Source organism: Larus michahellis, chromosome 1 (assembly GCF_964199755.1).
Source record: "Larus michahellis chromosome 1, bLarMic1.1, whole genome shotgun sequence".
Classification (NCBI taxonomy): domain Eukaryota; kingdom Metazoa; phylum Chordata; class Aves; order Charadriiformes; family Laridae; genus Larus; species Larus michahellis.
Genome location: NC_133896.1, coordinates 45,483,516 through 45,510,360, shown reverse-complemented (window position 1 = coordinate 45,510,360; position 26,845 = coordinate 45,483,516). Strand labels below are relative to the sequence as shown.

Sequence of the window (26,845 nt, the reverse complement as noted above, 5' to 3'; positions counted from 1 at the left end):
AAAGAATTTATAAATATATCTTATTCATCAGCTTTTATTCCCATAGTGTTTAGAAACAACAATCAAATATGATAGTTACCATACCCCTTTGGCTACATATAGTGAGTAGAAATATTAAAAAATGCTTCCAGAGAACCCTTTTGAAAATATCAGCTGAAGCATAATTGCAATAGAGTATAAAAGAAAGCCAACTGTGACAGGTTGTACTCTTCTTACGCTATATAGTTCTCCCATACATGAAACAGTCAGTATAGCTCATTAAGTCAGAATAACTTTTTAAAAAATGTTATGACAGTAACAGATAAAGGAATGCACAGTGTATTAGTTATCAATGCTTTATTATTGAAAACAAAATTGAAATTCTCTTATCTGGCACATAAACAATTATTTCTACAAAAAGGAAAGCCTACAAATCTGATAATTTATACAAATAACAGTTTTTCAAAAAATAAAATTTTAATTTAGTAAACTTGTCTTGTGCTCTTTTATTTTTTTTTAGCACTGTCTGCAATAATCCACCATAAATCCCTGAGCAGAGAGACATATTTTAAACATGTTTTAAATTTATCCCAAAAGAAGAAAGTTATCAAGCCCAGACCTATATTAAAAAAATGTATTCAGGGACATTCTTGTTAAATTTACTCCTTTTTTCTTTTTTCTTTTCTTTTTTTTTAAGAAACGAACAAAACCAGTTATCAATGCAAGCATGACACCGCATCACAGGAGTGCTCCCCCTTTCCCCCTTTTGTGCAATGAATAAAAACTACTAAACAAGAATGAGTACAAGTTGAAGGAGACAAATAACATAGTGAATGGTTAAGACCAAGAAGCCATCGAAGTTTGATGGCTGTTGAGCAAATAAAGCTGCAGGATACCACAGTTTTATACTGAGTTCAGTTATAGTTACTATCTAATTTATTTCTATACTTTTCTCAGAAAGTCAGTAAAGCAGGAGAATAAGTTCAAGCTATGACTGTATTCTAACTCTGGTTTCAATGATAAAGTAGAAATTCAACTTCTGACCCTTCAATTTTGCTTTTCCAGCCATAACATTATTTGAGAAAAACTTGACACACTCCACAAAACCAAACAATCTTGCCCCTCTGGCCCTTCTGGTAGGCCAGCTGTAAACTTAGCAACTTATGGTATTTTAGCAAGCAAGAGGAAAGAAAAGGGAACAGACACTACTACAATTTTTTACTACACTGACTTTGAAACAGCTACTCCCCCATCTATTTCAGTACAAGTGTAAGGGGAGAATGACCAAGAAGGTAGAGTAGAACTCAAGTGTCCCCTTTCCCGTTAGGTACATACACTAACCACAAAAAATGCAAGGAAAACCAAATAAAGGAAATAGCAACACTTACAGGCTGTTGCATTAATGGCAGGTAACGTTGCTGCAGTCAAGTAATAAATAAATAAATACAGCAAAGTATTCTTCTCTACAGTTTTGTTGGAATGGTGCTCAACAGTTAAAAAAGCAAAAAACAACCCCAAACTTTCTCAGTAATAAAGAGTTTTTAACAGAAGATCCTGAAGAAGCTTCAGTTCAAGGTGCTCTACCACTTTAACATTGTATCTACCGTTATGAAAGGAACACTGAAGCAGATACCAACAGGTCATTAAATGAAATAGTAAATTTTCTTACACGCAATAACGCTTTTTCCAAACAAAGAAAGCGGTTAACAAATGGCCTGGAAAAAAATGACTAAAGCTTCAATACACTGCAATTTAAAATAAATTATTTTTACATTTAAAAACTGAAGACTAAAACAGTAACTAGGCCAGATCATTCTGAAACAGAAATAAATTGAACCTCACCAAAAGCATATTTAGATATTTGACAGCTCTGCCACTAGCACACGTCAGAATACAAACAGAATGCTAATATTTGGTTAGAATCTGAATAGCTAATATTTTTCAAAACACCACCGCTGTGAAAAGTAATTGGCAAACACCTTTACAATTTTGTGTTGATCTACACTTTTTAAAGCATGATCTAACCCACTCCCTTCGGCTATTTGCTAGCCTCACCAACGTACAACAATCCCTTTCCTCCGAGTTGCTCATGAAGTCTCATTTGTAGCGTATCAAAGCACTAATATTTTCAAATCTCGCTTATCTTAGTTATTCCAAAAATATTGTATACAGAGTCCAGTTTAAAGTTGGTCTTATCTGACAGCGATGTAAAGAGAGTCCAACACACTGTTCTATAATACCAATTTTTTTTTTTTTCTTAAGATGACAGTCTGACCACACCCGTTTGATATCAGGGCAAACATCAGTCTTGCTTGTACTGCTAAATCATACCTCTGGACTTTCTTTTTTTATTATATTTTTTTTTACCACTCTACATACACATCTGATGTAGAATATGGGCAGTTCCTTGCTCATTCTGTCTAGCCCAACGACATTTGACTGCGTATCTCAAGAAAACTGCATTAAAATTTAACAAGCTGAAATAATATGCATATCCTCAGTAAACAATTATGAATGCTGTCATCTAATCACGAGTGACAGGTTTGGAAAAAAAAGAACTTTTTCATATAAGCTGTGAAATTGGTAAGCAAGTGGCCCTAAAGTGAGATACAGCAGCATTAAGACAAACTGCAAACACACTGAATTTAGTATACATTTTAATGAGTTACGGTATCAACTAAATACTTTAACCTACTATTACCACTTTTACTCCCATATGGCTTGGTGCATACCGTACAATTTTCCCTTAGTATTTCTATGACAGTATACATTTCAAGTACCCACCCAAAAGCAAGCAATATGGGATTTGCAATGATTTATCAAATATGCCAAAACACCTTCTCTCAAGTGCTACGGTTCTAAATATTTCTGTGGGGTAACAAGTCCTTCATGAATATCTCAGTGTCTCCTTTTTTCTATTTATCTAGCAAAAAAACTTACGCCAAAAAAGCAGAACAGCTTCTCCTAGCAGCAATTAAGACCTCTGATCCTTGGAGTCGAGTCCAATGAGTTCTCTGATCGGACAACTGTGTGGAAGTTCTAGTTCATGGTTTTAATCAATTTAAGAAAAAAAAAGTTCAGAGTGTTCACCATCATGTTTTGGATGTCTTCAAACCTTGCTTCTCCATGATATTCCATAATTTGCGAAGATTGGACTGAGTGATGACATCATCAGGTTTAAGTTGAAGAGCAAGGAGGTAGTTTTCTTCAGCCTCTTTCAGTTTACCATTCAGATGGAGAATGGCTCCAAGATTCATTAGGGCAGCTGGATACTGGTACCAAAAAAAAAAAGTGAAGGAGAAATATTAGGAATATTTTCAGGTTTTCTTTTCAGACAATCTTCTTCCACTTAAACAAATTATTCCCTTATGTTTGCAGACTTTTCATGGAAGCAATTTAGTAATTAAAGCAAACAGAGATAACAAGAAAAAGTTTCTGAACAGCTGCTGTATACTTTGTGCTTTAAACAGGGCAAGCTCTGGTGTCTACAGACATAGACTTCTCTCTTTAATGAGAAAACACAGAGCTCATAAAGCTTTACATGTGGTAATGTCGGCATAGCACAGTTTCCAAGAGAAAATTAAAGTAATCCAAGAGTGGATTAAAGACAGGAATTTAATTTTAATTCAGCCCATTGCCAATAAAGAATTTATAATCATTGGGAATAGTTAACACATTGGAACTCATCCCCTTTTTTCTCTTTGTCTTAATTATAACCAGTAGAAAATACAATCTGTTCGCAGATTCTAAGGATGTTTTTAGGGTCCTAGGATATCCATTTAGATTCAGGCTGTGGCAATTATTTCTTAATGAATGGCTGAATAAAATTAACAATGGTGGAAACACATGCTATTTTAATAACAAAGATGTGAAAATTTCAAAACAAATCCATTAAAAATCTTCTTATGTTACTAGCAATTTCTCCATCTTTAGCTAAGACAAAGTGTCTTTTGTTTTTATTTTTTTCATCTTTAGATTATTCCACTATGAAATAATAGGTTCATGATAATTAAACATGCCTGGTTACTGGAGTTAACACATATTACAAGGGCAGAGAAGCAGATTGATGAAGCTGAAGAGAACAGTCTGACCTACCTTTCTGCAGTACCTAAGGTAGTCACATGTTAATGAGAGCACAGTAAAGGCATTTGCCAAACCAGTACCTTGCATTTCACAGAAAAAGAGAAAAAAGTAGTAGACAAAGTTCACTATGGTTCTGTTCTCCCCCTCAGGTCACTATGATTTCCAATGAGCTTCACGAACGCTTGCTTTTGAAGTCACATAGTTTTGCCTCAGAGGATAAGTGTTTCAAGACACCGCTCACCAGTGTTCTGATTAAAACACAATACTCAAAATGTGAAGCCACATGGAAACTCAGCTTCAGTCTACTGGGTGGGGGTGCTGGTAAGCTTTAGAAGTGACAGTAACTTCAGGAAAATATGGTAGGTAGAAGGCCAATAAAATATGCACTAGAGTTGGTCTCCCAGACTGATGAGGCAATAGGAAGTCATTAGGATGAGGAAGACTCAGCTATGTTCGAAACCTCTCCACTAGCAAGTTAAACTCTTAAACTCTTATTCGTCTGAATCAAACTTCAAAAAAACCCACCATAATTCTTGTGTCCAAAACCTAAATTTCCTGCTTCTTTTCACCTGTTAACACATGCATCACAAAAACTTACAAAGAACTGTGACACAAAATTTTCAGAACAACCGGCTTCCAGAGTTTTGAAATTAAGCAAAACAAAATTAGTTCATCCCTCGTTATTGTAAACATCATAATGCTAAAGCAGTGGAATCTGAAGGTGTTATTTTTAGATTTTTCTTGCTTTACCCTGACAGATTATTTCCACCACCCCCTAAGTCAGTTACTTTGTTCTACTAAAAATCAAAACAACAACAAAAAAAACCTAGATGGATTTTATAAACTTTTCACAGTTAAATACTTTTCAAAATTTCCTCTTCAGTCATATTCTGTACAGAGAAAGAAAACTAAGCTCATGAAGTGTAATCTTTGCTATGGACAACACCTTTGCAGTGCCAGTCTTGCATACTATTTTATAATGGAATAACACACTCCCTAATTACAGATGTTCTGGGTGCTAATTGAAGTGATGCAAGTGAAAAATAATTGGAAAGCAGTTCCACTGCATATGGATTGCTGTCTAAATATCCACATATTTTATTTATTCATTTATTTTTAGACTTAAGATTGTTTGAGAGAATTTTTCTCAAATAATGATTAGGATGGCCCATTCCCACTAATTGTGCTCCTTATTTGTCTAATTAGTTTATGAATCAAACAGTTTTTTTCAAAAGCATAGTTATTGGCACAGAACTGTTTTCTCGCTTGAAATACAACTATGTGCATAAGTTTGCATCTAGACAAAGCTTACAATGGATAAGGATTAAAAAGCCTTAGACCTAGAAAAACTTGTATTAAATAAGACACACATTGAAATGTGCTCAGGGCTAAATCTACAGCATCCCCAAACTTATTGTGTGGGAAGTAACACACTTGTCTCATACCGCTTCCAGAATTCCTCTCCAGTTCCTTCACACACCCCTGAAAATATGGTATGTGTATGGTACTAATCAAGTACTCTAAAGAACGTTAAGACTCTACGCCTAGCTAAGAAAACTCTTCTGCCATCATGTCTTTAATTTGATATACCATTTCACTACAGGAAGCAACGAAATCATCTAGAAAAAGAACAAACTGCATGCCTTTTAACTGAACTTGAAATTTTCCAACCTTTACTCATCGTTCCTGATTTCCTGGAGACCCAACAAATTTTAGGCCATTAATGCTCTCAACAAATGTACTCCTGTAACGTGTGAACTGATAATTCATTTCAGGTAGTGCTGAAAGTTCATTCCAGCTCCTCCATGTTTCAAATGAGGAAGCGCACAGGATTTCGGAAAGAATGTTCCCCAGCCTTCCAGGGTATCAGCCACCCCAATATCTATGGTTTATTGTAACAGTCACAAGAATTTTGGGTGACTGTAAGATTATACGTCAGTGCCATCACCCTCTGACAGCTATAAATGATGGTCTGAGAACAAGACAGCAAGATATTTGCTACAGTTTTTCTTCACATATATTGTCTTTTATTAAAAACAGCTGATAAAACTTTTCAGTACGTTAACAAAGGCAGTCGGCAGCTACCAGTGCAATAACATGGGACTTGTAGCACTGTATAACAAATGACACCACCTACTACTTCAGAGACTTGAAAGGAGAAACAGGCCTGCCTTCATTTCCTTTTGGAGACAGATGCTTTACATCAAAAAAAGCTGACTGGCATTTCTATCGGGGTTATAAATGCTGTCTTTTATGGTCTATTGGGAATTATTCCCTTTATTAGCATTTTTATCGTGGTGTGTGTGTTTCCTTAGTGGTTTTTTTGGGGGGAGGAGAGGGAGGTGCTCTTGGGGAGGAGGGAAGAGGAATAACAGAGTAGTTAATGAATAACGAAATAGCAAAAGGCATGTATTTAGTTGCCTGGGGTGTTTTTGGTTTACATTGATGATAATTCTTTCAAATTTTCTCTATAATACCAAAACAAAAGGAGAGCCTTGGGGCATGCAAAAATTTTCTGTAAATTAAAGTCCTCTCTAAAGTTAGAGAACTATGGAATTTTCAAATAATTCAAAATAATTCTGAGTAGTATTTTGGGATTACACTAATGTAATCAAGTACAGTATTGGACCCACAAACAGAATGAATCTTAATGACACAGCAGATGAACTCATTCCTTGTTCATCACCTCTGGCTCCACATACAGCAAATGCCATTTCAGAAGAACAGTCCCAAACAGAAGAAGACAAGTTTACTCCTATATATGCCTAAGAAGTTATGGAGAGAGAAACAAATACATAAACACTTAACCTAGCTCAAAAACACCTCTCGCATCGCAGGCAAGTACGAACAAACAACAGGAGCAATTAGATCTGAAATTGTTTTCCTCCCAAAGCTCTGCTTACAGATGACCTTCTCTGCTCAGCACCACAGAGGCCAGGGCAGCAGATACTGAGATGAAAGTGCGATTTGTTGCTGCTGAGGTACTTATAAGGAAAATCACGCCAATTTTTACTCCAATAGAATCACAAGTGCAAGCTACTTCTCACTTAGCCATTTTAAAAGGTCACTGAAAAGATGTTGCCAATATTCGTCTTGCTCTTAATGAATTACTGCAGTGTGTGATCTTGTAGATGTTTCAAAACAACCCAGGACTGCTTAATGAATACTGCAATCAGCATGGCCAACCCATCAGAAACATGGAGGCTGTTTTGTTTTAAAACAATGCAATTAATGACACTTGGTCTTTTAAGGGTTCCTGTTGACTAAAGTCCATACTTAAAGAAGGACACAAAATGTCATTCACATATGAATATTTCACCCCAGCACTTCCAGTTAAATATGGGTGAGGAATTCAGATATTTCTCTTTGATAACTGAAGATACACAGCAGGTACAATGCCTGAGTAGTGAATCATCAGAGTATTTGTTGTAGAATGGCTCACTAAGCATGAGAGCAAAACATGGTGGACTGCTTCACCTTATCAGTGACCATGGGATAATGTGCTATCATGCCTTTTCATCCTCCTACAGCAATAGCAAGAATTTCCACTTGAACTTTCATTACTGGTGTTATTGCTGTAGCACAGCATAGTCTTTTCTGAAGCAATCAAAATGTCAATAGCTCCTTTTTGATTGCTAAAGATAACTGTGGACAACAGAATCATTTCAGCAGTAGCACTTGCTTTTGACAGACCTTGCAACTTAGGAGTAAAACCATGACCTAGGAGTTGCCCCAAGACGTAAACACACTACGTTAAAGCATGGGCTGGGCAGAGAAGGTAGAAGGAGAGGCAGGGGAGGGACACACAGCGAGATGGTTGCTGATGATTGGATCTTACTCTCCAGTGCAATTCATTGACAACACCGCAAATTCAGCACATGGAAGTAGACCTTTTTATAGGAGCAACCTAGTGTTGCCAGATAAGACAAGTACCAGTTATTCCTTCCAGAGACTCATGTTTCTACCTGGTTCTCTATGCTATAAGGCTTCTTAAGAACTCTAGTTTGCGTGTGCTATATCTGGTATTTTGTTCCAAACAGCATGTGAATCACAACTAAGACACTGATCTCCAGTAAGCTGGCTAAACTGACAAGAGTAAATTGTAGAGGAACAGATAACTTGTTGTAAAAAGCATTCTAGAACAAGATGACAGGATGTATGGCAAAATATTATGGATCAGAGAGAATAAAAAAGCATAGAATTCAAAGCTGAGAGGGATTTCCTGTGCCATCAGCCCAGACAGCAAAGCTTTCAGTTCTGCTGGAAAACAAAAAAATCAGCATCTTTCCAAACTTAAAATGGAAGAATACTCCGCAAGTTTTGCTCTACAACAAGTTAAGTACATGATTTAAATTGCAAGTCTGCTCATGAACAATTTCTGTAAGTATGCTCTTGTGTCGACAACAGCTTTCAGCTGAAATAGGAAGAAGGGAAATGGAAAGGAAAACATTCTCCCTGCAAGTACTAATTTGAATAAACATTGCAAAGAGCACAGTTTCTACGGTTGTATTAGTCAGAAATGGACCTAAGCATTTCTGCTGCAAAGAGAGTGTGCATCCCAATCTAATTACCTTAAGACTGACTACCATACATAGTTATATAAATCTAACTAACAACAAGCCCAGGCTCTAACGAGGAGTGGATCCTTGGATTTAGTTATCATCTTCAAGAGTACTACGTTCTTAATGCTGACAGAGAACAACTTTAGCTATTCGTACTTTGTTCACCAAAGTAACAAATTACTAATCTCCAGGGAAGACGAACACCCTTCAGAAAAAAGAAAGGACATCAAAAAAGAAAACACACAAAAAAATAAACAGCTAGGAAAAAATTGTTTCTGTTGAATACTATTTATGTAATAAGTCTCAGGTTAGGATAATATAATAAATTAATAAGGCAGAAGAACAGCACGAATTAATAACTGGTCACCTTAAGAACTGACAATACTACATAAATGTTAGGTCATGTACTTTTAAAAAAAAAAAAAATGTTTATTTTACATTTGGACATTTTCACCTGGACATTCAAAACAGATGACACTTTAACCTGCCTGGTGAAAGGGGAATATTTATCGGAAATTGTATGCATCTAAACTTGTGTGCTTTCAAACACTGGAGACTATCCTGTCTAAAATTGCAAACTACAGGATATGTACATTTGAAACCCAAAATTAAAAGTGAAGGAAGGGGGTTTTATCATTTTTTTATTTTTAAGGGCGGTAGATGTGGGAGTTTTCATCCACAAGCACACTGTGAAATTATGCAGTTTGCCTGTAGATTTAGACATCAGCATCATTAAGGAAACCCACAGCTGTGAGCCAAGGAAGAGTTCTAGACTTGGCATGGGAAGGAAGCACCAAGCAGTCTACTTTGATTCTCAAATTATCACATCAATAGGGGACATTTTAGCATCAATGTTCTCCAGCCAGTGGAGATTTTTTTCCTCAACATCTTTTTCATCTTCAGAGACTGCTCAGAGTTTTAAAAACATAGCTATCCGAAACCAAATAAGCATATATGGATATATGTTACATCTTGCTGCTGAAAAGCTATCTACCATTGGCCTTTGTATAAATTCAGAGTATACTGTTTTATATATCAGCACATTAACAAACTGGTTAAAACCGGTAAACGCTGCAGATCATAACAACAGTTGAAAAAGTCCCACAGAAACGTACTTACTTTTGTAATTTCTGTGTATCTAGATTTTTTCCCCCAAATAGTCATGCATCAATTCCTTTGATTTATGCTTAAAAAGCCTCCTAGTAATAACTCTCAGGCTATATAGAAACCATGATGGACATTTTTAGATAACGTACTTGTATTACCATAATAAAAGCTAAACAGGAACATACGTTATGAGTATTTAATATTATCATTATATTAAAAAAATAAATAAACATTTTCCAGGCCTGAAAGTGTTTCTAATTAAGCTTCTTAGGTTTCCAGCTCAAATGTTTTCATCAGTATAGGACATGATAATCTTACTCAATTTTGCTAGCACTTTAGGATTTCATTAAAAAAATCTTCAAATGACTTAATTTTTGTTTATAGAAATCCAGCTGTGCTGTGATGTCTGCAATTTGATAATTTTAATACATAGCTACAATTATGGTATAAAACATTTAAAAATTCTTTACTTTATCTAACACTAGTACATTACATGCTAATTAGGAAGTCTGTACTCCCAGCAAGCGAGAAACTTGCTGAATAGCAATGTCATCTGTACTACCATACTGACAAACAGAAATTACTCAAAATCTTTCAGTAACAGAAGTTTGTCCTATTAAGAGAAAGGGTATTTTGAAATGCAATTGAATCTGTTAGAAAATTTACTTTTGCATGCACATTCTTTCTTAACCTTGGAAACCAGAAATATAAATGGCTTTGTATTACTGCCTAAAGCAAGATAAACCCCACCGTTAATTTAAAAGAAATGTAAAGCCTTAAAAGAAAAATGAATATACTCTACTTCAGCCAGCAGCACACGTGCAGGGCTGATTAGAATAGCTGTCCATATTAACACAATCAAATCTTCACAGAAAACTCTAAATTACAGATCATCTGAGGTTATGATCTCAACTATACTCACAGTACATACTACTAGCATTAAAAGAAGTTCATTTTTTTCAATCAAATGCCATTGGAAAATAAAAATGACTGCTGAGAATGAATGCATCTTCCATCTGGTTTTGCCCAGATATTGATTGAATACGTCAGCACCCAGAGAAGGTTGTATAGTTTTTCAAGATGCCAGCCACAGGCATATGAAGTAGTGCATTAGAGCTTCCATTTTTAAGTAGAATGGCCAACTACTGAAATTTCAGAAGGAAAAAGTTTTCGTTCCTGGTCTTGAAAAGTCAGCTAAGGTCTAACTAAGGAAATCTCAAAATCACAAGATTTCCACTGTTCTGGCTCAAGTTGTTCAGATGAATGTGAAGTGTCAACCAAGGCTTTGCACCTTTGGCTGACAAGTGTAGTCAGCTGAATTCAATGCTTGAGACCTAGATTTATATTGATATTGCTGTCTGTTTTCCAAAACTATTTGTAAGGTATAGCTTTCAAGCACACTGTTTAAAGCATTATGCAACTTGACATACTTGCTCTGAGCACAAAGAATGAGAACCTTGCTAATTTGTTCAAGGCTTATATCATGCACTATCACTATTAAAGACAGCCCACAGAAAAAGCGTGATATTAGGGCATTACAGGAACAGGAAAAAAGAAAAGACTAGGAGATCATGAGGCACTGTAGGATAGTTTTAGGATGAATTTTAGCCTTCATTCCACCCCTCCGTTGACATGCTTTCTTTCGGCTAACTTTCCCTAGACAACAAAATCAATCATTATTCCTCTACGGGTAGTAATTCCATTGGCATGAAAGTAAAATTGATGTCTATGACATGAAGTGATACAATTTCCTTTAACAACATGGTTTATCAATAGTGTCTGAAGGTATTTTCAAATTGGTCAAAAAATGCAACTTCAGCATGTGGAAACATTACTAAGGCAATTTTACAAATCAAAACTAACTCCATGTATTTGTAAATAAATAACAAAACTCTGGAGATGCATCATTCAAGGAACTACATTTTCATTACAGAGTAGACACAACTGAAAATGCTCAAAAAAAATCTTGTTCATAAATATTTTCTTTTCTGAAATTTCTGCATGGAAAGCCTTAAAGTATTTGCATATAAATCTTTTTTTTTTTTCTTCCCCTTTGTCTTTTTTCATCTGGCTCCTATCACTTCCATGCTTGTTGCATAGTGCAAAAATGTTATGCCCACATTCTGTCTTGACTTCAGTTTTACCCACAGGACTGTGAGAGCAGCTGAGAAAAGAGGCACATACTATTGGTCCTTTGCAAAATTCTGAATTCCAGTGCTTTGTGTAATTCATAAGAATTTATACTTTGCTTTTTGGCAGCCAGTAACCTGAAGGTGTTCCCTAGATGGTATTTAGCAATTAAATCTACAGTACATATTAAAAATATTAACTTCCAGGGGAAGCTCAATTTTGATTCTTGTAGCTTAAAGATTTTAAGTCTGTAGTTTCTAAAATTTGGTTTTTTGATTGCTAATAGTAAGACCACTGGGCACTAATTGCTCAGTAGGCTTTTACAAGGTTGTGACTTGTAAAAAAATAAAACTATTTTCTGCTAGGGCAGCCTTATTTACCACATCTGATCACTGACACATACGTTTACAGTGCTTTGTAAGTTATTAATATTGATAACAGCAAGATATGCTCAGTGGTATATCTACACATCCTACTCTGAAAGGTTGCGCTTGATACTGCACATGCTGATAACAGCTGTTTATCGAACAGAAGCTTTCTGTATTCTTCAAACTATGTTTTTAAGAAATGGACACATGAAGCAACGCTGTGAATAACATTTTCCTTTTTAAAAAGGTTTAATTAATTATTTCAGAAGGCACAGGAAGACAACTAATATTTGCAGGACTAGCCCCAGGAAAGTTTAATTCCTGCTTCTGAAATTCAGTGCCAAAAATTAGTCAGTGAATCCAGATGCTTGCTCCAAACTGCCCCAGAAAAAGCCTTCCATGACTGGAGCAAACTATAATCCAGGGCCACTAGGATCGCTATGCAGTTCTGCAGTCAATGACTCAGGTTAATTTGCCTTCTCAGTATATATTTTCACCACACATACTACCCATTCTATATGAACACCACAGGGTCCTACAGAAATCAACATTAGGTCCTACTTACCAGCCATCTTTTTGTTAAAGCTCATTTCCGCACCCCCGCCCCCGAAGGAAAAGGTTTGCCTCCGGTGCAATTTCCATAATCTCTGTTCAGAAAGCATTTTCTTCCTCTATTATGGGTAAAATATCCACTTTGTGAACTAATTGGCAAAATGCATCGATGCAGCTACCGGTACAGAATTTTTCAAACAGAATTAATGAAGGATCATGATTTTTCAAAAATGATAAAAAATAAGCCTGGTAATTTTGAGAATATTTAAATGCAGTTAGAATGTGAAGACGTGAAGTAGAATTACTGAGTTACAATAAAACTCCAGAATAAATACATAAATCATTTACTCTACGGAATCTAAGTGACATACAGCAAACCTTCGTACGGAATTTAATTTAGGGTTTTATTGTGGATTTTCATTTTTATTGTTGTTGTTATAGTGGAAAACTTTTCTATTTTCTTTCAGGCTATAATTGTTTTCAGTGAGTTTGAGGCAGCCAGATGCTGAGGCAACTGGCACTGTTACAAACCATAATGTCAGATTAAAGTTACTTACTGTTACAGGAAGACAATCTTTACTGAAGTACCTAAAGAATTAGCAAAACTGCCGCAGCTTAGTATTAGAGCTGTTCATTATATGGAAGACATGTTTCCAAAGGGTAGGTTCACTTGAATGTATATTTGCCCTCCAGTTAACACTAACTGTGGTAAATAGAATCATGTAAATGGAGTATGTGGAGTTGATCAACGTACAGTGGTCCAGAATGCCTCAACAAAAAGGGACTGTTCTTTGGGGGAAACGAAAGGCTGTCCATCGTCCTGCATCTTCTCGTTAGCAGACATCTGATCTCTAGACTGTAACTTTCCCAGCGAGAAATACATAGAAACTGGTTACTGAAGTTACACTTAAAGACAATTTCCAAGAAAATTACTTCAGCCAGAGCCAGACACCTGCCAACGATCCCCTTCCTAGCAGTCTGCAAACACACAGTTCTTCTCAGGCAGATTTCAGACCAAATTGTAGGGCATTTTTCCCCTATCCAATCACCTAGATACACCTGGAGGCATGGGAGCATTGGGGAGAATACCAGTTGCATCAAAACCATCTTGCGAAACAGAAAATTAGGAAGTTATTTATTGCAAAACATCCTACTGAGAATGTACTGTTGATGTGTTTATTTAATGAGCATTAAAAACACTTCCTTATCAGTTCTAATTGCATAATAAATTCATTGCATTGTTTCCAGAAACGGCACTAGAATACTCTATTAGGAAAAACCTTGTTGGATTCTCTTTTAATTGAGTTCAAACAGATGGTTTAATTTCTGAAATACTAATCTACTGCTGTGAGTTCTATATTTCATGGCACTTTATTTTTGATTGACACTGAGGGCTACATTTACAAGGCAAAGCCAATCTTGCTCTCTCCAGGAACTGATGCAGGCAGCATAGTACCCCCTGCCATACTACTATCAGACTGTGAATCACAATCAAGTGCATAGGTCTATCCACAATACATCATCTTCACTTCCACAATTTCAGCGAACAGACTGCATCTTTACAAACTGCTGCCTCCCATCATCTCAAAGCATGATGATTTCTTTTCTTTAAATCAGTAGTACAGATCTAGCCTGTGACTTCACAAAACTATTTTTTTTAATTATTCCATAAACAAACATCATAGTCCAGTAGAAGCACAACTGTTGCACAGTTATTTTCACACTGAAAAGTAATCATAGGAAAAAAAAAAGTTATCTGTCTGTTAAGATGTGGATGAAAAACATTAAAACACTAGATGAAACAAAACTGCACTCCAAGAGACAGGCCTAGCTAACCTCACGTCCTTTTTTCTTCACATGATTTTGACGGTGGACTGAACATATCTATATACCAGATAAAGGCTTTAGATGTTCATAATGAAAATACATATAAAACCCAGACAAATAAATGTGAGGACACTAAGATTTCCATTCAAGTTAACTAAGGTGCAGTCCTACCAAATTTCTCAATCAAGGTCTTGCCAATAGAATAGCTCAAGCATTATTTGGTATAAGAATTTTTTCTCTTTGGAGTATTTATGACCTATCCATTGAGATTTACAATCACGCAATGGATCAGCAAAACAGTGTTGTGTATGTAGGTAGGTGTCCGTAGACAAAACATAGAATCATAGAATCATTTAGGTTGGAAAAGACCTTTAAGATCATCGAGTCCAACTGTAAACAGAACCTATACCTTGTGTGATTAACTTCTTAGGAAACACCAACGAACTAATAATAAACATGCATGATTTTTGTGAAAATGTGGTCTTTTAGTTTTTGGAGATCTAGTCACATAAACATTTTGAATATTGTGGAAAACAGAGCCTACAATGGAAAATGGGTGCATAAACGAAAATACTCCGGGGTATCTTTTTTTTGGTGAAGGACTTTACCAGCAGCTCAAAGCAGCACAAGAGATTGTCACCAGACATACTGAAAACCTTGCATGACCTATGTCCTAAGAGAATAGCACATGGATTACCACCGAGTTTCTTTCTCTCAAATTACATGTTAAGCACAAAAATACTATTTCACCAGTTCTTGGTAACAGTAATTGATGATTTAATGAAGACCTAAAGGTTAATTAAATTAGAAAAGAGGAGTTAGTATATAGTTCCTTATTTCCAACATTTGTTCCCCCTGTTAAAGAAACCATGTCTATACATTTTACAGTTCACGAAAATGAATGACTCAGAAAATACATTATGCTAAAAATTAGAGTGTAGAAGGATTAATATTTATGGGAAAATTGTAAACATTTTCATAGCTAAAAATGAAATGAAAAGCACTCCAAATTACCATGACAACAAGTTTCTGGCTTACTTTGCAGAGTGTTTCTCAGTATGCAGCTTACTGTTTGAAAAACTTTACGTTAAGAAGAGTTCATAGCTGCTTGCATAATTTCACTTGGAGAAATCAGAAACTACAGAGCCCAATTTACCTCTCACATGCAGGAGAAAGAGAAGCAACTCTAAACAAGTTACTGCAATGCAATATCTATGTAAGCAGAAGAAATTCAAATGTATTTTCATTTCAGTCATTTAGAACTTGTACAGACAAAATACTTATGTATCGATTAGGATATCAACATAAAACAAATTATTCTAGATGGGAAATAAACAGCAACTTAAAGGAATTTTAATTCAGTTCCAAAGCTCACAGAGTGAGCCAATCGATCTCAGATATTTGCATATTTAACTGCTTGTATAATCAGAAGAGTACAAATGGACTCCCCACAGTCTAACTCACACAAAACTGAAGCTGAGAACTGTAATGACATGATTTCCAGCTTTCTCCCAGGCATCTTACACAAAGATGGATAACAATATCGAGAATCAGATCTAAGTATTCCATAATCACCCAAAAGCACGTTCAATCTTTGCTTTCACAGAGCTGCTACAATGCATGAGAAAACACACATATAGTGTTCTCGGGTAAGGCTATAAAATATTCTCATGTATTTCCCAAAGGAAATTCAGTGTTTTCCACAGCTGAGTAAATTGGTTTTCAAATAATACAATTCATCCTGCTATTGTGCTTCCGTATTACAGGTAAATATCCCCATTCCAATAGCCCGTGTTCTTTCTTTGTCCCCTGATGGAGATCATAGGGATGGGAAATGCTATATGAGGGTTTTTGTTTGTTTTGTCTCTTGTTTTTTTTTAAGGTGGGAGGCACTAATCTCTGCTGAAGTAGGAATACTGTAAGATTCAGAACAACAGCCTGTACACAAGCCAGTCTTGAAGCTGACAATTGTGCATGACAAAAAAACTAAATGTGTCTTAAAAATATTTAGGAGGGCCATGAACAAATATAACTGCAAATACAGAAAGATAACTTCTTGTTCAAAAGAATAAACACAGTTTTCCCCAAATAGCTGGACAGAGATAACATATCTGCCTTGCACTTAGCCCCAGACAAGAAGGATGAACTGAGTATAAGGATCTGGAGGGGGTGAAGTGACAACAAAAACAAAAGAAAATTGTGCTGGGGGCCCAAATAAGCTTCAAAAAGCTTTCCAGCTCAGGAGGGGGAGAGAGAGTTCGTGCATGCATGAACTCTTTATGTGGAGAAGTGTTGCTATTTCTGTGCAAACACCGAAGAGCCTCTCTACCTGAAATAAAGGGCAGCTGGCATTCAGTTAATATTATCTTGGATTTCTCCATTCTGCACAACCTTTAGGCTAGGGCAGCCTTCTGCTAGGCAGGCTGAAAAACGTCTATCCTGATATCAAATCTCAGAGTCGGTCTTTTGTCGCTTGTCAACAGGGAAAGTCTACCCAATTTACAGTAACCAAGAAAGGGCTCTCTCATCCTTTTGAGATCAGAGAGAGGTGCCCTCTTTTCTCTCAGGGTGTTCCACTATCTCCTCTCCCAGTGGAGCCGATCCATGCCTGAAGTCAAACTATTAAAAGTATGCCATCTGGAAATACAGCTCACATTAGTCATGCCTATCTTCTCATTAGGAAGCCACAGTACCCTTTTTAGTCCCTAAAAGTCCTGCACGTCCTATAACAATTGGTTCAATCTTTAGGAAACAACAGAGCAGGAAGAGAGGAAGAACTGGATCCTGGGAAGTTTTCTTATTCCTCACACCTTCACCAGGAGAAAAGAAAGAAGGCATTTTCAGCAGGCCAAGAGTGCTGCTGGGTTGGAAGGAATCCACAGCCATTCATATCATTGAGGTGGAAAGTTTGGCACACTTGAGAGGAAGCCTTAAACAATGCAAGGCTTAGCAGCAGCTGGTGCTGGTAGTGGGAAGCTGCACAGCCCAGAAACAGGGCAGGAGAAGCCAGGAGCAGGTCGGAGGGCAGGCAGGCAATCAGCAGAAGCTCCACCTGCCCCATGAGGCCCACTTTTGTATTTTCCATAAAGGCGGACACAAGTTATGGAAGACCACCGAAGAGGTGAATCTGCTGGATGCTAACTACCTAAAAATACAGCTCTGTGGTGACTCCATGACACCAATACATAAAGATAAAAGATTACCATGTGCTCGTTACTTTGAATAAACAAGTAAACAGACAGAAGAACATTTTAAAACAAGGATTCTCAACTGGAAAGTGTCATGCTTTACTGGCAATAATACATGGTGCAAAAATCATATATGTACTGCTTCTCTAGAGGGCTATGCCAGTTTTATCTGTACGATTTGCCAGAAGAAGGAGTACAATGGCAAGACACTTCCGTTGTTAGGTTTGGATAATAACGGACTAGGTAGGCCTCCTCAAAAGAGCTGCAGGAGTAACAGATTGATCTGCAGTATCCCTGGAGCAGAGTGAGGAGGACATTGGATCCAGTGAAGTGCCAGTTTTTTGTCAGTTGAGGATCAGCTGCAGACAATTTAAGAATCACTGTTAACCCATCCATTACTGCCATCAGCAACAGAATTAATGTAGCAGGAGCTCTTAAAAGTTTTGCGAAAATTCTCCCTGGCAATAACAGGACATGCCCTTAACAAAGCTGGCAAAATGCATTAAAGCCATTCTTCCTCTCAATTACTCCTAGCCTGGTAAAGCTACATGAGAGAATTACTGAATGTTCAGGAGAAAGTTAAAGAGGGAAATTTGGCATGGAAATAGCAAAGGAAAAAATACATAATAACGCAGATCTTGGTTACATATGTTTCAAGACAAAATCCAACATCTACTTTATTTTTTAAAGATGTATGTACTATTGGAAGTATATTCATTTTTAGAGGTCTTGCCATGAATAAACCCCATATATTAAGAACACTTTCCATAAGGAGGCACTGAAAGCATGTTATCTATAAGGTGGCTATAAAAATACAGTCAATTATCTGGAAATCACCAGGATTCTTCTTTCAACCATTAGACAGCCCAAGGTAGAGCTTATTGCAAGCCTGGACCATTTGACATGAAATCTGTATTCCAGCAGTGGGGAAAAAAATAAAAGAAGCACTTGTAGAAACTGCTTTTTAATTTGATATTGTGTTAACTGATTACATAAACCCTTCAAGTCAAGAAATGGTTTAGTCCCCCGCATCATGATTAAACCATCTAGTGGAAATTGTATTTATTTTGCTTATAGGTACATTTCTCCTTTCCCCCTCATTCTATGTGTGTGTCTTTATGTATGTTGTTACAGTAAGACATTTAATCAAGCCCTTTTGAAGTGGTAGAGTGGAAACAGCTGTTTCTGACAATGTGCCGATGACATGGGGCTTAAAGCTGTCATGAGCTCCAGATTGCAAGCAGCACTAATATGTGGTTGGGATGGTAGTGACTTGCAGGTCATGGCATCTCCTTGAGGAATGCCCCTAAGCCAATCAGCTCAAGGTGGTGGCTCAAAATCTTAAGGCTCTGGTGAGCTCTCTTTCATTTAATACTTTTGAGGTCACACTTCAAAGTGCCTTTTCTTCTCAAGAGGCATTGGCCATATGTGGGGGTTCTAGAGCAGATTTTTAAAGATTGGTTGCTTCAAGTTCAGACTTAAAAAATTAGAAATGCAGTTCTATTACACAAACAATGCCTTAAAAGTTTGCATAAAAGCTGAAGCTTAAGTCAATATCTCACATTCTTGTAAAGAATGCCAATTTAAAGAGAGTTTCTGGATGACTGATTTTTCCACAACAAAGTGAGCTTAAAGTTCACATTTTAGAGTGCCTAACAACTTGTTAAAACAATTTGCTGGTTTGTGAACATTACAAGATGTAGGGCACCTAGAAACCATCTCTGAATACAGATTTTCCTCTGTGATACTCCCACTCAGAATAATTACTGCATAAATGCCTTGCTGTCCAAGAAACGTACACTTTTCATTTCTTCATGCAACTGAATTTGTTAAAATCAGACCAATGTGATTAACATACACCCAAGCCAACATTGCCAGAATAAACACATATGTGCTTCTCACTGAGAAGGCTCCAAAATGATTTGTTTTGATCATGGTAAACACACAATGTGGGAATGCATTTTTTGGAAAGTATCCAAAAAGATCCAGAGGCTAGGCAAGCTAATTTCTGTAGGTTACCAATAGAGTTGAAGGAGGAAAAGACAGTCCGGTAAGAAAAGATTCATAGCAAGTAAAAGTAGATTCCTTGTCCAAACTCTTTCCTGGATTCCTCTCTCCCCCTTGGCTCTCCAGGGGAAAGTCAACTTTGTGAAGCCTATTTGGAAATAAATAGACATAAGCTTGAGAATGCTTGCTTCTTCAGTGAAGTTTAAGACAAGTGGTTCCCATCTCCACAGCAGCACTATATTCTACAGAAAATACTGCTCTTCTGAAATGTGACTGGAAATTACTTTCGTAGAGGATAAATACACACCTACTGAAAATAAGGCCAATCATGAACATTATTAAGAGGACAGGTAGGTCTAAATCTGGAATAATAATACTAGTCAGATTTGTTTCTTCTTTGCACCCAAGCTGCATTTCATCTGGTGCTGGTATCATACCAGTTTTAATTCTTTTGCACTCTGCAGTATGAAGGTATACCCAAAAGCAAAGATGACATTCAAGATGTGGATATACATTTTAACACATCTGTGCTGTATTCAGTCGTTCCTCTACTGGGTGTAATTTTTTTTGCAAATTCTTTATTCATTGCAATAAAGCTTTTCACAGAGAAAAGAAATGGTCTTTTCAGTATTTTTCAGTCCTCTCAGAATTAGTTGAATGATGAATAAATCACCTCCAATACTACAAAAATAAAATCTTTCTATGTTTGCTTTCTTAAAAACATCGGATTGCATGTTTCGGAGAAATTATATTTCTTCTGTAACTGAATACTGTTTTTCCAGTGATATTTTTAGCCTCCTTAGTCACAACTTCTATAAAAATGGATTAGTTGAATGAGAAAGTGACTCAGACATGAAGGCATATTGGTTGCTTGCTGTTGTGCCTCAATGTTGACACACTGAAATAAAAGAAGGCTTGCTTAGGAAACAAACACAAGAGTGGAGACTGATGTCAGAACACTGAAATAGCCAACTAAGTAGCTCTGAAAGTTGTAACTCAGATGGCAGTTTAACCTGGACTTGGAAATGTGTAGAAAAGCTCAGCAGAGCAGCTTCTGGATCCAAAGGGCTTATACAATGGGGAGCAGGTGTGTCAAGTATTGCTTCATTACAAAAGCAACAGGAATGGTTTACAAACTGAAGGAAGAGATGCAAAAGGAAAACCAAGAGAGAATGCTGAGAATAAAATTGTGTCATAAAAACTCAGTGAGCACACAAATTCGCTAACAATCAGTAAAAGATTGAGTCTGTAGTACTATTAATATCTCTTTGCTGCTAAAGATGGTATTTTATAGTAGTGATTTTGGAGACATTACTTGTAATATTTGTAAAGAAATGGATGCAAGAGAATGGAAATCTGAGTTTTGTTTCAGGCTGCACTAGCTGAAAATCTCTCAGGAGCTAGGCATGAGTCTAATTCTAAAGAATAACTTAATTTAGTTGTCTACTGTTGTTGGTACAGTGAATAAGAAGGGAGTTGATAACATAGAAATGGATCTTCAACTTGGGATCTGGAGGAATGATTGAAGAGCCACAGGAGAAAAAAAAAAATCACAGTGAAAAAAAGGCAGAGCACCAGATTACTTGGGAAAGTGATTCAAAATTCACTAATGTCAACAAGGTACCATCTCAAGCACCGGAAGGGGGAAGGTCCTTGTTAAACAGATGCTTTTAGCACTAATTGTTCTAGGAACAAAGATGATCCACTGGACGGAATGAGACTTCAGAACTGCCACAGTATTCTCACTGAGAGGGAATTTGGGAACAGACCTCTTAGCAGCTAACATTAAACCGGTACACACAAATATGCATACAGATATGTGTATATATATGGAACTGTATGTATGCCCCTGTACATTACACCACATTCATACATCTAATATTTTGAATTTTCTACAAAGAAATGTCTCTAGATCATTAGTGATGGATACAAAATAATAAAATGAAAATCCTTCAGCACTATATTTTTCTTAAAGATATTTCTTTAGCATCTTGACTCACACAATTTTGTTGATCCTTCATATTCATAAGACAGTGAGAGGATACAGAGGCTAGAACCAAAATAACAAATTAACCTGTGGACATTGTCAAGCTGTGAGGAAGGTTCCTACACAGCTCTGGACTGGGCCACTGCAGTCTCTCAGTACCTGGGCACACTCTGAGAAGCCGGTTGGATCGACACTTATGAATAGTCCCAGACAACCAGTACAGACGTAGCTATGAAGTACTCAGGATTTCACTGATTTGCATTCCATACTCCTTTGGAAAAATCAAGAGCTTCTGTCTTACCATGTCTGCATTATATTGCTTACTATCTAGAAAACCTCCTCAAATGGCTTCTTTTCCTCTCACTCAAACTATTACGGTAAATTTGAGAGTTAATAAGAAAAAAGGTATGTATGACTACTTCTGTTTTTATTTTCATTCTTGAGAGATTGCCCTTGTACAGTTGTCAGACAGTTGATGCTGGCAGTGAAAATGGATACAACTTTCCCACTCTGCATCATTAAAATATATTTTAAAAGTCATGAACTATATGTACACTATGCTTAGCTACGAAGTTAAACTTTATTATCTTGAACATAAAGGCAAGATTATCTTTTAAAGAAAGCTGAAAAACAGCACCTATTAAATTTTAACTTAAACTATCCAAAGTTAGAAGAAAGTTGCTATAATAAACTGTTCTCATGATCTTATCCAGCAAAAAAGATACTTTGGTCTTAACATGTAAATCTTGTCAGCAATACCTAGAAAAATCTAACTTTTATCCTTCTGCTGCCATGAGCTAGAAGCCCTCAGTTGCTTCCAAAGCTCTGAGAAACCTTACACGTATAATCATATTTGTATATCGTATTATACATAGTAATATATATCATACTACATATAATACAATATAGAAATAGTAATATATCATAATATATATTAATATATATTAATATATATTTCTGAGTTTCTGAGAAACGTTTTGAGAGTACAATGAACGACAGAAAAGAGAAGAGCAACTGTACCAACTTGGAGGCAACTGAGGGAATTCTTTCAACATTAAGGTTGAGAGAAAAAAGAAAAGCCTTGCATCTGAAAGCATAAGGAATCACAATGTCTAAACTGTCATCTCACAAAGTACGGATTAAAGAAATACATAGATTTTGGAGAGGTTTTTTTAAGAGAAGATGTGAAAGTGTGTAATTTCATATGAATAAATTATTTGGTTTTTTTTTGATTATATTTCGTTAGCTTGTTTTTAGTTTTACCTGGTGTTGCTTTTGATTCTGACGTCTGAAACTCTTTGATTTTAAGCCTGTATTTTTGAATTTCTTTCTTTTTTTTACATGGCTTTTTTCTTTTTTTTTTTTTTTTTTGACTGAAATTGCTAACTTATATCCTCAAATTTGGCACTATGGACTTCTGTGACAGGAATGTATTCTAGTTTTGATTTATTGCATAGACAAAGTATTAGGTATTTAAAATAAATTCTGCCCCATTTACATTCATGAATGTTTATTTTTCCCCAAAATGTGAAGGTAATTGAAAAGAAATACAACACTGAGTAAAAAATGGTAGAAAGAAAATATTATATTTGTTTAGTTCCTGATGCAAAAATATTGGAAATGAGCTTTTTTTTTAAAAAGGGTCTGTAACATACTCCTGCATATTTCTGCTTCAAAGAATAAGCATTTCTTTGCCAATAAACAACAAAATCAGAGGTAAATACCTACGAGATAAAACCACCTTTAAATTTATTGAATCATGTTTGCCAGAAGTTCATGACAGAGGAAAATGCATAAATGTATTATTTAAAATGCCTTAAACAGTTCATTCTCTTTTACTAGTGAAAATAGATGGAATTAGGAGAACTTTCCAAACTTAACACATTTAAAGGTAGGTAGACAAATAAATCCAAATATAGAAATCTTTTCCAAGTATGTTAGCCAAGTAAGATTTGTTGCTAGAACACTTTAATGAGGCAACTTGAAAGCATAGCGATTCGTTTGACAAATGAACAGCTTTATCTAACTATCCAGTAATTAACCATTAAAAGAACACACATAATATAGGCTGACAGATAAATGCCCCAGCAAGAAGTTTCTGCTTGACACAAAGGGTTCAGCACTGTAGCATGTTCTTCAACTTCAGTAATAGATATCATTAAGAAGACAACTTACATTAGGTCTTAATCCTGCTGCCATTTCATAATACTTCTCGGCTTCTTCATTGAGACTGGCTTGTCTATCAGGACAGAAAAAACAATATAGTTACACCTCATTTTCCTTGGCTTGACCATATCTAAAGGAGCATAGCTAAAAACAAAATAGTGCAACTACTCCCCACTGTTTAAGGATATTCTAAAAAAAGCACAAAATATGTCAATCTAAAAGATTTTTTCATAGTTCAGAATATTCATTATCACAAACCCTCTTTGCCTACCTTATTTTCTTCTTAGTTCTGAAATGTAATTAGTACACACTGGAGAGAAATGCAGAAGGCCAAACGCTCATCCGAGGCAAAACCAGAGATGCACCAGTCCACCAGAAGAAAACCTGGCTCGATTTTTATAATTAGCTATACTTCAAAAATTATGAAGATGTAGATAAGACAATAATGCAGTTCCTTTCTTTGTGCCTCCCCAAGAACACTATCATTCCGGGGAAAATAAAAAATAAAAAGTCAGAGAACGTAATTATTTCTCAAAAATAGGCTTCCATGAATCAGGGAATTAATTCAGAAATAAGAGTTCTGATTTCAAAATTTACTCACATCAGTCTGAGAGGGGATTTAAACTTAGATCTCATATCCCAAGGGAATAAGATGAGTTTCTGGATACTTGAAGCACTGTCAGCTCACCTCTTTTTCTTTTCTTTACTAATATAGATGGCATCTACATTCTCCTAGTAATTTAATTTTTATCTCCTGAGTTTTTAGTTTAATGCCTTCAAATGAAAATGCAATAACTTGCCAGAGAAATCCAAACATATTTTTGTCTCAACAGGCCTTTTTTAACTCTTCTCTCAAACTCCTCTCTTTTCCTATTGTCTCTACCTTCTTAATTTCCCTCCAAATATTCATTTTGGCTACTGGCCCAATGAATATCAGTTGATCACATACATGCCATGAGAAAGATCGTAAATATGTAAGAACAAACAAGCAGGACTATCAGGCAGGCTACACATTTTCTGCTAAAGTTACTTCCTTTTTTTTTCTATGAAGCTTTAGGTCCCTTCATAGAAGAGTTAGGACAGGAGATCTTCAGCATATTTGTGTTTATTATGTGATTACAGATGAATTTCTGTGATATAAAATGAAAGAATTAGAAAACAAGGATAATGCCCGAGTGGGGTTGGTTTTTGTTTTGTTTTTTTTTTTTCCTTTTTCTTCTCCTTCCAAGAACAGTCACTAGTTCAAAGAGTATCAATCAACTGAACACTTGTATCTGAGGTTTTATCTTGTTCATTACATGAGCTTTTACATGCTTTGTTATTCAGTGATCAAATTGCGTTCCCTTCCACCCAAAGTTTAAACATTAGCCACAAAATACATGATAGGCAATTAATCCCAATCAACACATTTTGACAGTTATTGGTCTTGGGAGGAGAAAGGGAGGAAAGATAATCCCTTTGAAGTTTCTCACATAATTCACATGCAACCTGAAACCACTTCCTGACTAACAATTTGCCAAGTAGAAGCTGGTTTATACCTGTTAACTGTTTTAAATTACTTTGCACATGTATCATCGACTCAGTGGTTGCAGTGGTTAGAAATGATTGACTGTCTAAAAATATTCATTTAATCTGCTTCTGAATCACTCCTGCTGGGCATTAGTAATACTTGAAATGACTTTAAAAAAAAAAATCATCGTTCCAAATTTCAGGATTTACTACAAGGCATATAAAATGAAAAATCTCACAGATGTTTGCTTTTTTTTTTCCTCTTGGCACAAAACTGTGAGGAGACAAAGCATTTCTGAACGTGGTGAAATTATGTACAATAAACAAGGTGCCTTACCGAGGAGGCAGATACAGACGGTACACTTCACCTCCAAAAAGTGTTGTTGGCATGTGAACGTGGAACAAACTAAAATCCTGTCCCCTTGTAGCCCAATGGAAATACACGGCTTGCTTGCCTCCCACATGCTCATCTTCAAACATGGATCATTAATTCTTAAGTTGAAATCAGTTTGAATTTATAGTTCTCCATTAAAAATGGTTTATAGAAATGAGTGCACACCACAATATAATCTGGTCAGGAAAATACCAGTTCCGTTTCTGGGGCATTCAGTAACAGTTCCTTTAGTTAAGATACAGCAGAATCCTGGTTCCCATTTTCACTGGAAATCTAAACTAGAAATTCATTATGTTAAGCCCTGGAATGGCTTTCCCTTGAGAAAAATTAAAGGCACAGAGGTAGGAAATTGCAGTAACCCTATGCCACTAAGCAGTAAAGGGCTCTGGATCAATGTCAAACAATGAAGGGACATTACTAAGGGAAACATAATTCACAATAGAGTAAAACATTAGATAAAATGTTGATAATAAAACAGAAAGGACAGAAAGGAAGCAAAGAGAAGTTCAGAAGACAGAGTCTTTTTCATAGTTATGAGCTATATTTCAACCTCTATCCTAAATCTTTTCATGAGGACTGACCTTGAAAACACATCTGATTCCCCCCATTAACACCTAGCATTCAATCTTATTTTAAGGGACAAAAATGTCTCCTCTTTTCATTCTCTCGTATCTCTCAACCTGAGCCTCCAAACCTACCAGTTCCCTGTATTTTGTTCCAGCTGACTGCTACTGACACCTCACAAATGGGCTTGACAACGCATGCTCAGGCTCTCCTGACACCCGGTTATATTCAGCTTACATTCATTTTGAATTTTTATGATGATCACTGGAAAAAATATTGCTTTAAGAGACAAACAAAACCTGATTGGTTTAGTTACATAAACACGTGAAAGGGAAAGGGTTATTTTTAAGCTGCCTATTGCTTGGCATAAGGCTTCAGACTGTTGATTATTTTTTTGAAGTGAAATCACGGATATCAGCCCA

General features: G+C 36.2%; 1 protein-coding gene across 3 annotated transcripts in view; it reads right to left on the bottom strand.

Moving 5' to 3' along the window:
* Nucleotides 1–673: 673 nt before the first annotated feature.
* TMTC2 (transmembrane O-mannosyltransferase targeting cadherins 2) overlaps nucleotides 674–26,845 on the bottom strand; it is a 256,731-nt gene continuing 230,559 nt past the window's right edge. For all 3 annotated transcript variants that reach the window (XM_074574401.1, XM_074574410.1, XM_074574420.1), the window contains 2 exons: nucleotides 23,966–24,029; nucleotides 674–3,251 (listed from right to left, as the gene is read on the bottom strand). In XM_074574401.1, the coding sequence (XP_074430502.1) occupies nucleotides 3,072–3,251; nucleotides 23,966–24,029 (244 nt within the window). In that variant the 3' untranslated portion in view covers nucleotides 674–3,071. The remainder of the gene's footprint in view (nucleotides 3,252–23,965; nucleotides 24,030–26,845) is intronic.